Source organism: Lates calcarifer, linkage group LG4 (genome assembly GCF_001640805.2).
Source record: "Lates calcarifer isolate ASB-BC8 linkage group LG4, TLL_Latcal_v3, whole genome shotgun sequence".
In the NCBI taxonomy this organism is placed as follows: domain Eukaryota; kingdom Metazoa; phylum Chordata; class Actinopteri; family Centropomidae; genus Lates; species Lates calcarifer.
The window spans coordinates 18,629,641-18,645,963 of NC_066836.1; the positions used below are offsets into that span (position 1 = coordinate 18,629,641).

General features: G+C 38.1%; 2 protein-coding genes across 7 annotated transcripts in view; both read left to right on the plus strand.

Annotated features, from left to right (window-relative positions):
• The first annotated feature begins 969 nt into the window (after positions 1-969).
• LOC108883855 (transferrin receptor protein 1) lies at positions 970-14,130 on the plus strand. Of its 2 annotated transcripts, XM_018677384.2 has the most exons (18): positions 970-1,448; positions 2,644-2,760; positions 6,859-7,096; positions 7,396-7,579; positions 7,707-7,929; positions 8,028-8,150; positions 8,304-8,399; positions 8,999-9,138; positions 9,322-9,476; positions 9,585-9,704; positions 9,910-9,995; positions 10,117-10,180; positions 10,768-10,835; positions 11,048-11,100; positions 11,977-12,070; positions 12,199-12,420; positions 12,705-12,863; positions 13,264-14,130. In XM_018677384.2, exons 3-18 carry the CDS (start codon positions 6,907-6,909, stop codon positions 13,504-13,506), a joined length of 2,220 nt encoding a protein of 739 aa, XP_018532900.1. In that variant the 5' UTR covers positions 970-1,448; positions 2,644-2,760; positions 6,859-6,906; the 3' UTR covers positions 13,507-14,130. The 2 variants fall into 2 exon arrangements, with proteins under 2 accessions (XP_018532900.1, XP_018532902.1); XM_018677386.2 differs by lacking the exons at positions 970-1,448; positions 2,644-2,760 and adding an exon at positions 5,307-5,497.
• Positions 14,131-16,013: 1,883 nt separating this feature from the next.
• The window catches only part of tnk2b (tyrosine kinase, non-receptor, 2b), a 54,589-nt gene continuing 54,279 nt past the window's right edge, over positions 16,014-16,323 (plus strand). For 2 of the 5 annotated variants that reach the window (XM_051070132.1, XM_018677378.2), the window contains exon 1: positions 16,015-16,275. The gene's annotated coding sequence lies outside the window, so the exon portion shown is untranslated. Of the gene's footprint in view, positions 16,276-16,323 lie in introns of all 5 variants that reach the window. The other 3 variants (XM_051070133.1, XM_051070135.1, XM_051070136.1) reach the window with 3 other exon arrangements.

Below are 16,323 nucleotides of genomic sequence, written 5' to 3' on the forward strand. Positions count from 1 at the left end.
AATAGGAAAGTTTGACCAACCACTGGTGGCCATTTTGAAAAATGGCTGCCTCAGCCACCAGGGTGTGAGTTTGTGATAACCCATTATCCAGTTTTATTCCAAATATATCTACCAACATGTGCCAAATTTGGTGCTTTTATCATGAAATGCACAATTACTATGATATGTTGATCTATGCTGCCCCACTATATATAGGTAATGGATAACCTTTTGAGTGAATCTTGTGGTAGGTCTTAATTTGCTGCTTAATTTATCAATGTAAAACACATGCAATGCATTACTCTTGCCACATCCACTATTTTTGGACCAATGTGTTATACTGAAACCTATGTTCTGTTTTTGCATAAATAATGTGTAAATAATTAATACTCAGTAGAGATGGCACCTTGAAAAGAACATGACAATGCAGAGAAGAAAACAGTTGTTGTGACAATGTTTGACCAGATGATGGAGACAAAGTAAACCATAGCTCTCCTACTGTGATCTTCAATCTCTCACTAAAGTATGTTTATCCACTCAGAAGGTTTTGATTTAAATAGGAGTCAGCCATTAGAGGGTTCCAGAACTTTTCATGTCAAAACTCTGAAGTTGATTTATTGAGTCCCACTTGTTGCACTTCAGTTTGAAAGGGAGTAACATGAGTAACTTTACAGAATTAGTCTGTTTTGGACTGTTGAGTGAAATAGTAACTAATATTTACATTGAAATGTATTTGAAATATTATTTATTTGGTGACTGCAATATAAACTCTCTTTATCCCCAGACTGTTGTTTCACTCAAAGCCAGTGGTCTCAGTGACAGCAACAGTCAGAAGCCCAACAAGTTGAATTTCTTCACCTGGATTAATTTTAAGATAAGCGGGCACTCTACAGACCAAGACAGAGAGAAAGAGCAAGGGAGTAAAAGGAAGGGAGGAAGGAGGAGGAGTGACTTATTTGTGAAGTTTGGATCACTGGCTCATCATAGCTGGACTGGGCAGAGGGCGGAGCTGGGAGGTTTGCTCTGCTACAAACAGCAGCTTGTAATCACTCTGCAGCCTGTTATGATAATACTGTTTGACTTCTCTTTTGCACCCTACAGTGCTGATTGAATGTCCCTTTGCCTTCTTGAGTCAGCTGAAGGTAAAGAAGGGGCTTACAGGAGGACTGCCCCGCCATGGAATGTTGTAGATTTGCAAACAGGATCGTAGGAAGTTTTTCTTCCCCCTCTTGGATTCGGAGCTGCTGGTTTGGATCCAAGGAGCGTGTGCACTGCTTAGAATTTCCTCAGAGGCTGGGAACACCAAACTGGGTGGATTCCGGTAATGGTTTAAAAGACGAGCAGCTGCCAATGACCATTTAAACGTGTGCACGCATTTTTTGCAACTACACTCATCCAAAAGAAGGAATTCAGGGTTTGACAAGCTGAAAAAGTCATTCCCCTTCCTGGCACACTTTCATGTATATTGAGTAAGTCTGGTGTCTGTCTGATGTCTACTCTGCCTGTTCACTCAGGGATTTTATTCTTCATTAATATGACATGGGTAGTTGTAACTATAGTCTACTACTACTAGTAGTGGTAGTAGTAGTGATCAGTGGTGTGTGTGTGAATTCATATGGCTTACTCGATATGGCGCATATGTCTACCACTTAGATATGTAAACTGTGATGTCAGCATCTAAGCCTCTAACCAGGTTTTTGAAGTTTACAGTGTAAACAATTATCAGGAAGCACACAATGGCTCTCAGCTCAGTCGCCTCTATGTTTTTGGCTTGTTACTGAGTGGCTTTCGCTCTGGATGCATTTTGCAGATTTTGGACCAAACTGGGAAAATGGCCACCAGACTCAGACTTAACATGCATTTCCAACAATCAACCTCCATATCCATCCTCACTCTCACTTTCATTATTCATCCCCATCATCCAATACTTTCTCTTCTCATTTTACCAGTAAACTCACATTGTTCTGGCATGGATTTGCAAGCGAATTATGCTCTAAGCTTGAATTGTGAAACCTTAAAACTAATTCATGCTTCAAGTAATATCTGTCCGCCAGGGACAGTTCATGATTCTTGAGGGCTTCGTCATTCTTTGAGAACTGGAGGCAGTCCATGGAGCACAAGCTCCTCAGAGAGGAGGTGCTCTGATGGTGAATCATTATGGCTTTGCACAACATGTGCACTGCCCTGGCTGATTATATACATACTTAAAACTCTATCCTTTTTTTATTTTGACAATTCCAAAAATTAACATGGCTTGTTGTTGTTATTTCCCATGTTGTAACAGCAAAAGAATGTTGTATTTAAATGTATTTGTAACCGCACAACAAAATGTAATTGTAAACATTACTGTAACATTTCCTTTATGTAAAAACCTATATCTACCACTTTAGTACAAATATATTTGTGATATTTAACTTAAACAAAGTTAAATACATTTAAAATATAAAATAGCATGTTCTCTGCTCTGTAAATCTATTTACAGTTTACATTTCTGTTCTGTGTCACTGTATCACTGCTTGTCACTGAATGACATCATGTGTTCAAATCAGACCTGAGAGGCCTTCATTTCTTAGAGGAGTTCATCATGCCTTCTTTGGCTTGCTGCTTTGGCTTCTTTGAGTAAATCCAGTAATTCTCCCTCTCGCCCTTTCCTCTTTCTCATAGGACTGTCATCATCACTGACATCAGTACTGTACTGTGGACTGTTCTGCCCAAGTGTTGGCCATATTACTGAGACCTTGGGACTTAAAATCACGACACCTGTGGCAGTTCCTATGACAGGTAAAATGCATGGTGATGTCCTTTTATTAGTTCACAAATTTCATGACAAAACAGAAATTTCATCATGGGTTATATCTTGCCAGAAAACCTTTCTTTGGCATCTAGTTTGTTTTATCTTCTCACCCAGCTCAGCATGACTTTTATGAAGGTTTGCTTTGCTCTTGGTGAGGTACTCAGGTATCAGATGAGAGAGTTTGCTCTGCAGTCAATACTATCTAGAAGGAGTTGGAATCATTAATGATTCAGTGCAACTGGATTCAATTCAGAGGGGCTGGTAAAAATGTACATAAACCATAAACAGATGAACTTTGAATTTGCTGATAGAAATACATGGTAAGATCAAAAAGCCCTGATACTGCTCCATTGTGATGGATTGGCTGAGACTACTGACCAATGTTCCCCCTAATTTTTCATGTGTCTGAGAATACACACAAACTCCCTGTGAATTCCTTGGACCACTGTGCAACATCAGACGTGCACACTGTCGCACACTGTAATTTTATGCGCTACATAGTTTTGCTGTGCGCGGAGAAAGCGGGAGCAGGGTGCGATTGCGCAGGCAAACAGCTTAGAGGGAACATTGCTACTGACCCATGTTGTCATCCAAATATGCTGTTAACTATTTTGTCCCAGAGTTGTTCTGTACCAGTGCTTTCTGTGAAACCAGGAAAGTATTGCTTTACCTGATTTGTTATCAGGGTTACTGTCAATAAATAACTTTTCCAACTAATCTAGGTCACTAAGAGGTATGGTCCTAATACCATATTACAAATTGAAATTCATCATCTTCTAGAGACACTGAACACCCATTTACAGTATCATCTAAAATTTGTCAAGATAATTCACTCAAAACTGAAAACATCAACCACATGGTGGCGCTAGGGGAAAATTAAAGGAAAACAAAATTCATTTGGATACATCCTCTAGGAACCATTGACATCTGTACAAAATTTTGTGCTAATCTGTGTAGCAGATGTCAAACTATTTTACTGAGTAAGTGGCACCAGTGGATGGAAAGTCAGAGGGTCACTAAATACATTACAATTTATCCTGTGGGAACCATATCAGTCTCTACAAGATTTCATGGAAATCCAGTAGTTACCAACTGACATAGTGATCATCAGAGCCATGCCACTACGATGGTTTGAAATCTACTCTGAAAGAAAGTTTATTTGCAGGTATTATACAACTAACAAGGAGGTAAGGAACCCATCTGAAGTTCCTCAAATATGTTAACAACAACAACAACAGCAAAACATATCTTATGCCTCTGCTTTGAACTACAACCAGCAGTTACCCAGTTACAATGAGGATTTCCTGTGTGAGAGAGGAACTGGGTGTTGGTGTTTCTTAATAATTTAATCACAGTTGTTTCATTTTGAGTCTGTGTGTGAATACTGTGCATGTTTTTTTTTTATTTTTTATTTTTTTATTAAAAACAGTTATTTCCAGTCTAGAACCACCTCCACCTTGCTTGAAAAAAAGAAAAAAACATTGGCACAGTTGGAGTATTGTTACAGTGACATGACTGTCAGCTACAGATACTGTGGAAATCTGTTAGCCTGCTGTGCTGCCGCCTCAGAGTCCAACAATTCAAGAAAACAACACAGGTCAGAGCATTATTACCTGTTGCTTGACAGGTCTAGCACCAGCCAGACCACATCAGAGTGTCAAGTAGTGATTGTGCAGCTAAAAGAGATTAAGGGTGTACAGCTACCTGGAAGGTAGATATAGAAGGGTATACACCATTTTTTAAAAGACACATCAGCTGAAAACCATGACAGAAAGTGACACAAAATTTGGAGGAATTATTAGAACCTGACTGACTGGTTTGTACAAAATATGTTAACAGCCTGGCACCAGGTATAAATATATAATTAATAACCAAAAGAGTAATTAAAGGGACAGTAACACAACCTTAATACTTACAATAATCAATAATTAAAAGTAAATAAATGAGATTGCAAAAGCTAGCAAAAAACAATAAAAGGAAGATCCAAACATTATTTCCTGAGAAACTGATGAAAATGTGAAAACAAAACCCATCTCACAATGTCAAGGACAGAAAAAATAAAATCCTGAATCCACCCCTTTTACTGGATCTTAACCAAAATTTAATGGCCTGATCCATAGTCAAACCTTCCACCATGCTTGGTGCATATCAGTTCAGTACTTTTTACTTAATCTTTCTGGCTGGAAAATAAACATAACCTTCATGGCAGAGGTAATTATCAATTGTGTCTCCATTTTAACCTACTGGCATAGGAATAGTATGTTTTTCTGTAATGCAAAAATGCAAATCATACTGCCTCTGTCTTTGCACCAAATCTGCACTAATTTACCAGTGTTGGCCTCAGTAACAGAGGGCTGACAGTTTCTAAACCTTTAACTTTGAGCTTAAACTGTAAAATACTGTACCATATGACTTCTGGATATTAGCAGTGACTTCACATGTGTATAAGAAAGAAAAAGAGGAAATGGTCCCAGAGACTGGAAAAAAAATCAGTAAATCTGACTTAGTCAGCACATTTATGTCCAAACTAAATAGGCCCACACTTCCTTTTCTTTCTTAGAGCTGATACAGTACTTTCACAGCTGCAGCATGAAGTAAATGCTATTTTGTGGATTCCTAGGATCTAAAAGTTAACAGTCCTGGGTACAGAGGTATGGTGTTTGTTCTCATTTCAAGGTGAGCTGCAGGAGTCGCCAGTTTGTGATACACCGGAGGTCATTCAAGGTAATCGATGGCTGAGAACCTCAGGCTTCTTCCCAAACTAGAATACTAGTGGAGTAATTGTGTTTTGAAAGGAATTTTAAAAGTTTGTCTGAAGATATGTAACATAAAATGTAAATACCTCATCATTTTTACTTCTTGATGAGAGAGCTCTCATTGATATAATACTGTAGGCTTTACAAACCATTATTGTCAGCACATTTAGTGTGTCTGTGGTACTAAGTCACATCACAGTAACCAAAGGTGGTAGAAGTATTCAGACCCTTAAATAAAAGAGACAATACAACTTTATAAAAAGACAATATACTAAGTCCTTCAAGTACATAGTGCAAAGTATTGTCTGCAAAATGTAATCACAGTATTAAAGGTAAAAGTGTTCATGGTGTCTGACGTAGTTTTATTTTCATACAGGATATTTTGGACCAGTGATTAGGATAAGTGGAGATGTTTTTTTTTTAACATCACTTTTATGTAACAAAGCAGTTCAAAGCTCATTTTCTATTTCCTGAAAGAAATCTTGATTTATTTAACAAGTGAAGCCATCAAATAAATATGGTGGAGACCAAAGGACCATAGTGAGAAACGTGGTGAAGTAGAAGTACTCAGGTGAACAACAAGTGCCCCACTTAATTGCACTTTAGTACAGTGCTTTAGAAAATGTACATACAGTATTTTTTCAACTTGATGGTTTCAATTTTATCTCATATAAACAGAACAGACAGCAAGGAAGCAGGAGTTGATCTCATGTTAGCTGTTGTCAGAAGAACTTGGTCAGCTTGAACTGTGGTTAAGAAAAGACGAGAGTTTTATTCATGACACACAGCTCACAGTTCAAGCTGAGGTGTTGAATATTATTGGACTGAATTCATGTTAACTCTGATTCAAACTGTACACTTTGGAGAGCGTTTTAATAAATGGTAATAATATTGCATATGTAAGTAACTTTTTACCTCAGGTTAACATTATCAATGAAATGCTAACATTGTCATGTGCTAGCTTGTCAAACAAAGTGTAACTTAACAAAGCATGGCAAAACCAGATGTGAAATCACTTGCAAGATTTCTGTATAAAATCTGTATGATTTTTTATTTGTTTGTTTGTTTTGGTTTTTGCTGATGTTGGAACATTTTAAGGATGGACTTTTGTTAAACATTCACATCTATAATACATATTTCTGTGTCTTCTGTAAAAAATTCCACTAAAACACAAAACAAAGAAAGAACAAAGCAAGTGCAAAATTTCATCAATCATAGAGTCCAGCTTATGTCCTGCAATCACTGGTTCTATTAACAAAAAATAGATATTCTTAGCTGAATATTTAAACCATATGTTCTCCTCATCGCTGCATTTTTCTGCCATTACAGTTTAATGGGGAGCCACACTCCTACACACGTTTCAGCTTGACGCAGAACATGGAGGGTGACAATAGTCAGGTGGAGATGAAGCTATCGTCCGACATGGATGAGGAAGTTGGAGGAAATGGAATGGAAGAACATCTCATTCACAGCTCCAACGGCAAACCTTATGTGGCTCAAAGGTTTGGATGCACACCCAAGAACCTCTGCTTCATGGCAGCTGCAACCCTATTCATCTTTACCATCGGTAAGAAGCGTCATTAAATGAAGAAACTGCTTTTATATTAAGATTGTGTCACTCTAAAAAACCTGTGGAGCTCCACAGGGATCCATTTTAGGACCACTACTTTTCTGTATCAGTATTAATCTGTATTGGTGTTGTCACTGACACAGTACGTCTTTCCCCATCTATGCTGATGACACATAGCTTTATGTGGCTGTGTCCTGATGGCAAAGGACCAATTTGTGCTTTTTTCTTTCTCTGTCATTGTAACTGCTGCTGTCTGTCTCTGGTTGTTCCCTATTTGAAACCACTGCTTCTTTCAGGGTGCTTGATTGGCTACCTGGCCCATTCAAAGAGGGACTTGGCTCCGGGCTCCTCAGTCTCCATGCTCCCCTCTGAAGAAACAGATACCATCAAGACAGGTGCTGCTCCTCATATGGACTGGGATGATGTCATAAAGCTCTTGGCTAAAAAATTCAGTGCAACCAAATTTGAATCTGTCTTCAGGTATATCTAAACCCCCACATACTGCCTGTAGAGTCTGCTTTCTAAAATGACTTCTTTCTTGTATGTATACTATATTGTATTCAGCATTTTTTCTCTTTCCCTCATGTTTTGTTTCTTCTTATCATAGTGAGTTTGCCAGTAACAGCCATCGGGCTGGTTCTCCTGGTGATGAAGCTCTGGGGAACAAGGTGCTCAAGAAGTTTGAAGAATATGACATGAACACCTGGACTGAAGAATATTTTGTCAAGGTTCAGGACCCCCCAGCTTCTGGCTACAACAGATTTATTTTCAATGGGACAGAGGGGTATCCAAATGGATTCCTGTCCTACAGTGCTACCGGAAGAGTAACGGTAATCCACAAGATAAATTAAGTAGAAATTTTCTGTAAAAAAATTAAGTAGAGAAAATTTGTTTATTTATAGATTTTTTATTATTATTTTGTGTCCAGGGTGCTGTTGTGTTCGCGTACTACGGGCAGGAAAACGACTTTACATTGCTGAGGGGCAAGAACATCAACCTGAGTGGCAGGGTTGTGCTGGTCAGAGCTGGCAAAATCAGTTTTGCTGAGAAGGTGGGTGGTTTTAGTAAGAAACATCCATCCATCCATCCATCCTTCCATTATCTATACTGCTTATCCAAAAGGGTCATGGGGGAGGCTGGAGCCAAATAAGAAATATGACATTTTTCATATTATTATAAACTATCTTTTCCTTTTTGCTTACAGGTTGCCAATGCTGCCAAAATGAATGCCTCTGCTGTGTTGATCTACCCAGATCCCACTGATTACTCTATTGGTGATAACACTCCACTCTTTGGACATGTGAGTGTGGACAGCTTAGAGGCATAATATTAGACAATGAAACCCACTGGAAATACATATGTGGATACATATTCAACTTTGTTTCTGTGTATCTGGGATATTAAATACATGAAACAACATCAAACAACCTTACAGGTGGTGATGACCGGTTCCCTGATTTCTTTGTATTTTTTACCCTACTAGTCTGCGTAAGGGGACCATACATTCCTGCTGATGATTTGACATTAGTCTATCATATGTACAGTATGTTTCACCTCAAGGAAAATGAATGTAAACATGGAAACTGTTTAAGTTCACAAGAAGCAGATCAATTTAATTTGTAAGTAAACCCTACTGTTGTCGCAAGTTTGTCACAAGTAGAGCCTGATATTGACCTTAAAACTAATATTTAAACATATTTTTTGATTTAAAGGGTAATCTTAGTATAAGAGTGTAAAAAACATTGTATAAATTGTCTCTGAAGTTTTTCAAGTTAAGAAGCCTTAACTTAAGCCTCAAAAGCTGCTGGGAGGATTATCCTGGAAAACAGAAGCATTCAAAATGTAGCTGTCAAATCGTAGCTGCTGATCAAACAAAACTCATCATTTTGTCTGTACCAGGTCCACCTGGGTTCTGGGGATCCCTACACCCCAGGCTTCCCCTCCTTCAACCACACCCAGTTTCCTCCTGTCCAGTCTTCAGGTCTACCAACAATCTTGGCTCAGACCATCACAACAGGCATGGCTAACAGTATTCTGAGGTAAGGCTCAGAAAATGCTAAGAACTATCTGAAATGATGCACTTAAACAGACAGATATTATAAAGGCTCACAATGAATATAGCGCCTTGTATGTCGACTTTAAATATTCACCTTGCACGTTAATTGTCTGTTATTGTTGTCTCTGTAGAAGCTTACATAATGTTTATTATCTGTGTCCAACAGGAAGCTGGGGGGTCAGAGTGCACCAAGAGAATGGAAAAGCTACTACAACAACTTGGGAAACGAGAAGGATGTTATTACTGTGGAGGTCAACAATGTTCTTACTGAGAAAAGGATTAATAATGTCTTCGGCGTCATCAAAGGCTTTGTGGATGCAGGTACGATGAGATGCTTACTTCACGAGAAAGATACTGTGATCAGGAAAGCAGTTTACTGTAAAAGATATGAGTGATGAGTGTCCTCTTGTTGTCTTTTTTTAATTTTAGATCAGTATGTGGTCATTGGTGCCCAGAGGGACGCATGGGGTCCAGGTTTTGCTACATCGACTGTTGGCACCAGTGTCCTTGTTGAACTGGCTCGTTCCATCTCAGACATGGTGAAGAATGGTAAGTCCCTGATGGCAGTTGATGTTTAGTTTTTAATATGGAATTGAGTAAGATTTTGACTAAAATAATATTAACTGAGAGCAGCAAGGTGGTACAGTGGTTAGCACTGTCACGTCACAGGAAGAAGGTTCCAGGTTTAAGTCCTGGTTTGCCCCCCCCCGACCCTTAGTGGATAATCTCTGACCTTTCTGTTTCTTGTTGACAGATGGATTCAAGCCAAGGAGGAGCATTGTGTTTGCTAGCTGGAGTGCTGGAGAATATGGGAGCGTTGGTGCCACTGAGTGGATGGAGGTGAGAATTGTGTGATTAATTCTGTAATAAAAGATTTTTTCGATCAGCAGCCTTTATGCAGTAATGATGCTGACTGGTGTTTGTACTTAATTTTGTTATTTTATTCTTTTTGCATATCTAGGGTTATCTGTCCTCTCTGAAGATGAAAGCCATCTCTTACATCAACCTGGATGGTGTTGTAGCAGGTATTTCTGTCATCTTTAGAAATATCTTGCCTTCACATTTCTTGTTAAACTACAATTGATACTGATCTCTGTGTTCTTATTGCATCAATTTTGGCCAAAGCAGACAACTATTCCAGTGTAAAAGCTCAAAAAACCCATTGTTCAACAACAAAGGCAGGGGTGACATTAACTTTTTTGGTCATCATTTACAATATTGTCCAAAGTTACTAGCCACTCAGCATTTTCACTGGCCATAAGTTTATTGTTTAAAGTTGGCTATGGTGTGCTACTACTGACTTTTCTAAATTTAACAAAATCTACATCCTTTTTTAATGTAAATGATCACTGTAAAGATCCAAATCAAGACTCTGTAAAACTTGAGGAAAAAAGAAAAGCAAATGTAATATTTTATTTATTTCATTTACCAAATGTTTGTGCACTCATTTCATATACAACATCACTTTTGCTAACAAGTTTACTAGTATATAACTTATCAATTGAAATTATCTGAAATGTCAATGTTGCGTTCACAACTTTTTTTCTTGTTGTATTTACAGTGTGAGGATAAGTGATTTTCAGAATGACTGAATATAAGTCTTCTTCTCCAGGTGACAATAGATTTAAAGTAGCAGCCAGTCCCTTGCTGCACAGCCTGATTGAGAGCACTCTGAAAGAGGTAAACCCACAGGTGGAAGACTCTCAATGAATCAGACTTTGAGGCACAGTTAATGCAAGCCTGCAATACTCTTCACAGTTCAATACAATTCATTCATTTATCAGTTTGTTTTCTAAAACTTTCAAATCAGTAACGTAACATATATGACTATTTTGTCCTCAGTTAATTCAGAATATTGATATAACTTACATATACAACTGTTTTGCCTTAAGGTGAACTTCACCCAGTTTTCTCAAGTTACAAGAGGCAACTGGGAGTCAGATGTGTAAGTCTAGTTTAGTTGTCAGTGTCACATCTACTATGGTGGCCCTGAAGATCAAACCAGAATTACACCTCAGAAAACAAAACAACATTTCACAAGACAAAATATTTTGGAAAACACAACAATTCAGAAGACACAGCCACATTTCAGGAAACAAAACAACAATTCACAAAGGAAAACAACACAGGCTCTTCAGCACTCACACACTGGGCTGAAGAGCTGGTGCTCCTCATCTTAACCTGACAGCTTCAACGTTGAATGAAAGAGCCTGATGCGGTTGAGATACTTTGTAGTAATATACATTCCCATGATTAATTACTGATAAATTATGTACGCTATTTAATTAATGTAATTAACTAATGTTGTCCTGCAAGCTAATAATCAACTTAACACTAAAATTTGAAGTAGGTGCAGTGCACTTCATGCTTCAGAGAGAGAGGTTTTCTTTTGTCATAGCATACCTTGTGTGCACAAATTAATAAAAATGTGTGCACAAATTGGTCTAAACATGCACAGGAATTAAGTAAAATGTAGAAATATAATAAAACATGTTCTATACAATATTATATATTAATACTATATATACTTTTTCTCTCTATAACCACTTCAGGGCTCAGCATGATCAAATCTCTCTAATCTATCAAATCTCCAATCACAAACAAAAGATCTTGTCTGACCCTTTCCATAAACTTAAATGTCATGTGTTTCATGAGATGGTGTTTTGGTTTGTGAAATTTTGTTTTGTTTCCTGAATTGTTGTTGTGTTTTGACCTCCAGGGCCACCATACAATCACAACTGAAACGTGTATGTTAGCTGTCTTACTCTTGTTGAGCAAATGTTCACTGTCTACTCTTCTTTCTCATGTGTTTATTTTCCAGGTTGGAACCTCTCAAGTTGGATAATGCTGCATATCCTTTCCTTGCCTTTTCTGGCATTCCCTCAATCTCATTTAGATTCGCCCCCAGTAACGCAGTAAGTCACCCAGCTGAACTAAAAGTGAAATAAATATTTTTCAACCAGTAACCATAACCCAGAACAACCTTGTAAACTGAACCATGATATCAAAAGTTGGTTCATCCAGGGATGAATCTAATCCTTAGGATTACCAGTACTCTGGCACATTGCTGGACACCAGGGAGACCCTGAAACGGGTCACGGGACAGCAGATTCCTCAGCTGGCTGAAACAGCAGCAAAGTTTGCAGGTCACATAGCGCTGAGGCTGGTCCATGATCATCTGTTGCGGATGGATGTGACAAAGTATGACAAGATTATTCGTACTCAAGTGGCTCAGATCAATGGGAAAGTCAAGAACGTTAAGAGGGTGAGTGTCTAATTATGATTTTACAAACTAAGATTGTGTTTACCTTTTTGAGGGAGAATTGTTGAAGAAATCAAGGTTGACTTGACTCAAAGAATCTGCTTACCGATAAAAAATGACCATGTACCTTTGTAAAGTAGCCAGTTTACCTGTTTTTAATGCCATTTCATTATATTTAATTGCTGCCTTGATTATATAATCTATATTTGCCCAGAAGAAGCACATCCATTTTGTTTTGTTTATTCAGAATACTAATTTACTCTTGTGGATGCTCTGTGTGCCTCCAGTTGCGGCCAGAGCTTTTGCCCAAGGCCCTGACAGTGCAGTGGTTGATCTCAGCCTCTGGCTCCTACAGCCGTGCCTGTCGCACACTGCAAACAGACATCCAAAACATTGATTATGATGACATTGCGATGTGCCGCCTCATAAATGATCGTATCATGATGGTAAGATCTTTACAATTTAGGGCTCATTATTGACATATTCTGTAGAAATGAGCTCTAATCTAACTCAGTGTGGTATCTTCTTTAATGAATTATCACAGTTTTATGAGCTTTGAACTCCTGCAGTCTAGCTTTTATAGAGTTGTATTATTTATTGTACTGCTGATGTTGCGATTAGAAAAAAAGTGCTTACTTGCAGTTCACAGGAAATGACAAAAACTCATCAGCAGCTATAATCTCTTTTCATTATTGGAATGTATCTAAAACAATGTGACAGTGTGAAGGGGGTCACACCAACTACATTCTGCTGACTAGGCTGACTTTGCAAGGCAAAAATAGTCTAGCCTTTTGAAAAAACTTTCCTTCACTTCATCATTCTGTGTTTCTCCTCTTGTTTCTGTAGGTGGAAAGGAACTTCCTGTCACCCTACGTATCTCCCAAAGATAGTCCTTTCCGCCACATCCTGCTGGGCTCTGGACCCCACACTCTCACCGCTCTGTTCAACCACCTCGAAGCCCTCAGGACCAACAACCCTGAGGCTGATGTCGACTTGTTCCGCAACCAGTTCGCCCTGGTGACCTGGACCATTCAGGGCTGTGCCAATTCACTAGCAGGGGACATCTGGTCTTTGGATAATGAAATCTAAAAAATGTCCCCCTGCTCCCTCCCTTGTTCATGGCTTGGCCCTATTAGGACAACTGACAGTGTGAAGACCAGTAGGTTGTTACAATTGTGTCTTGTATAATGTGAAAAAAGAAGAAGGTAGTATTTGCCTACCAGTGTGTGTCTTTATCGGAGGCAGTGCCCTCCATATTTCACTGTAGGGGTGGATGTTTTTATTATCAGGAACAGTGTTTCCCATAATTTGTGTATATATACAGTACATTGCTACACGATGCACATGTTGTCCGCATCTTTAGATCCCTTCTATGATGTTTTCATGCTAATGAATCTCTGTAGTTTCCTCTCAGACAGAATACAGCCTGCAGCTTCTGTTCACAGATCTGAAACACAGTGATGAGATTTAACATCAGCTCATATGAAAACATATGTTTTGTTTTTTTTTTCTTGCCACTGTTGCCTAGTGCTTGCTCATTGTGGGAACTGTTGGGTCTCTCTCTGTAAATACCTATTTCAAAGAGTACAGACTAGACCTGCTCTGTATGAAAAGTGCCTTGAGATGACTTTTGTTGTGATTTGGCGCTATATAAATAAAATTGAATTGAATTGAAGGCATTACAGGCATTACGCAAATGAGTTTGAGAATGTATATTTGGCTTCTTTGTTTTGTTTTTTGACATTTCTGCATTTCTTTTTTCCTGTTGTCTGCTTTTTAGATAAAGTTACAGAAAGAAGTTTGAGTGACTCAGCTGATAGTTGGGCTTCAGTGATGCATGTGCTGGAGGTTGCATGTCTAAAATTGTCAATGTTTTGACCACCAGTCTTTATTCATTTGGAGGGCATTCAAAATTCTGACAACCAGGCAAATAATGTATTTGGAAATTTTAAAATAACAGTATGTATTTACACTGTTTACACTGTAGACAAGTTGGCTCAGCTTATGTTTTTATCTTTATCTGCTTAACCCTTTTTTGAACTTCTTGTAGATGTAGGTTAGAGTTAAAGTGGTGATGGATACATCACTGTGGTAGGACTTTTATCTTAAGTTACATTAAACAATCTGAATTAATGCACATTCTAAAAATAAAAAATAAAAAAATACTGGCTCTACTGATAACAAATTACTGTTCTAATTGAACTTGAGACTGGAGACCATTATTTTTGGATGCTGAATAAATAAGTAATACTCATGATTTCACAGTGATGATTGTACAGACCACCTTGAAAAGAACATGACGATTCAGAGGAGAAAATAGTTGCTGTGACAATGTTTGACCAGATGATGGAGACAAAATAAAACATATGTATTTATTCAATATTTTCACTCTCACTAAAGAATGGCTATCCAAGGAGTGAAAGTTTGGATCTAAATAAGTGGTGGCCATTAAAGCGTCCCTAACCTTTCCATGTCAAAACTCTAAAAATGTTTTTCATGATGAAGGATTATTACTATTATTATTATTACTTTTGTTCTTACAATAAAATCCCATTTGTTGTAATTCAGTTTGAACAGGAGTACCATGAGAACTTTACCAATTTTGTCTATAATGGGCTGTTGGGTGAAATAGCAACCAATATTTTAATCTAAATGTGTTTAAATACATTATACAAACCACATCACTAACCTCTGTTTGTTAAGCCACCAAGTGTAGTAATATTGCAAAATTGTGGCATGTTCCTTTAAGAGTGGGCTGAGAGTCTGAATGTGTACCAGAGATGTGATAAAAACAAAGATCTCTCACTTCACTGTTGATACAAACTGTCATGAAGAGTGGTGGAGGAAACGCACCACAGTAGGTTTGACAAAATTAGAGGACAAGAACAGTTGACCACTCCAACTCTCACTAGTCCAGGGCTGACAGACAAACAATCCCTCTCACTGCTAAGGACAGGTCCCAGACCAGTGAAGAACTGTACATAAACACAACAGACTAAATCAGCAAAGAAATCTCAATGTTGGCTCACAGTAGAAATATGTCATAGTAATGTGTTACAATTAACAGGCTTTTTTAACTGCAGTTTTTTAACTGCAGTTTTACTTTAAAGTGCAGTTAGTTTCACTCGTGGGCCAATAATGATAAAATATAAAGAAACTGATATTTAGGATATTTACACAGTTATAACACTAATTTTAAATACATTTCAAATTAAGCAAGCAATTTGTCAATTATACCTCAGCATTATTTGCATGTTGTATATTCTGAACAAACTAATTTTTGACAGTTTTTTCCTCTTTTCTCTTTCTTTTAGGGCCAAACGGTATATAATATTGTAATTGGAAGTTTGACTTATTTACTCTTGCAGTAAAAAATGTTTATTCATTATACCCAGATATGTTCCAGCGATAAATAAATACCAAAAACAAAATAAAAAGTTTTTTTTAGAGACAAAGATATAATAAAACAAACAAACTACACCGACTAACTAACTGTAATTGCAGAGAGGAACAAGTGCACACAGATGAGGCAGTTTGTTTTCCCTCACCGGAGTGATCCATCTTCAGACATACAGACGATCTTTGTGTTGTACAAAGACAGCAAAGAACTGACGCCAGGAGCGTCGGCACTCAAACCCGGACTGTTTCTGCAGTCAGGGCTGGTGTGCAACACGGACCGGTGCAAACTTTACACCGTTTCATCTTCACGCCAGGGCCGAGGCGCTTTAAATTGTCAGATATGTCAGGACTTGTGAACTTGTAGCCGGGTTGCTGGAGTGCAAAAAACAAACAAACAAACAAACAACCCCCACACCGGAACAGGAGGTGACAACAAGTGACAGCAGCTGATATTGACAGGTAGGCGCACTCAGTGAAAAGACGACTGTAACTCACAACAAACATTAA

What these genes read in the sequence shown, in the direction of transcription:
- LOC108883855 (XM_018677384.2), top strand. Translation starts at nt 6,907, where the DNA reads ATGGAGGGTGACAATAGTCAGGTGGAGATGAAGCTATCGTCCGACATG. An exon ending in AAATTTGAATCTGTCTTCAG is followed by an intron (nt 7,580 to 7,706) that starts GTATATCTAAAC and finishes TTCTTATCATAG; the next exon opens with TGAGTTTGCCAGTAACAGCC. An exon ending in ACACTCCACTCTTTGGACAT is followed by an intron (nt 8,400 to 8,998) that starts GTGAGTGTGGAC and finishes TGTCTGTACCAG; the next exon opens with GTCCACCTGGGTTCTGGGGA.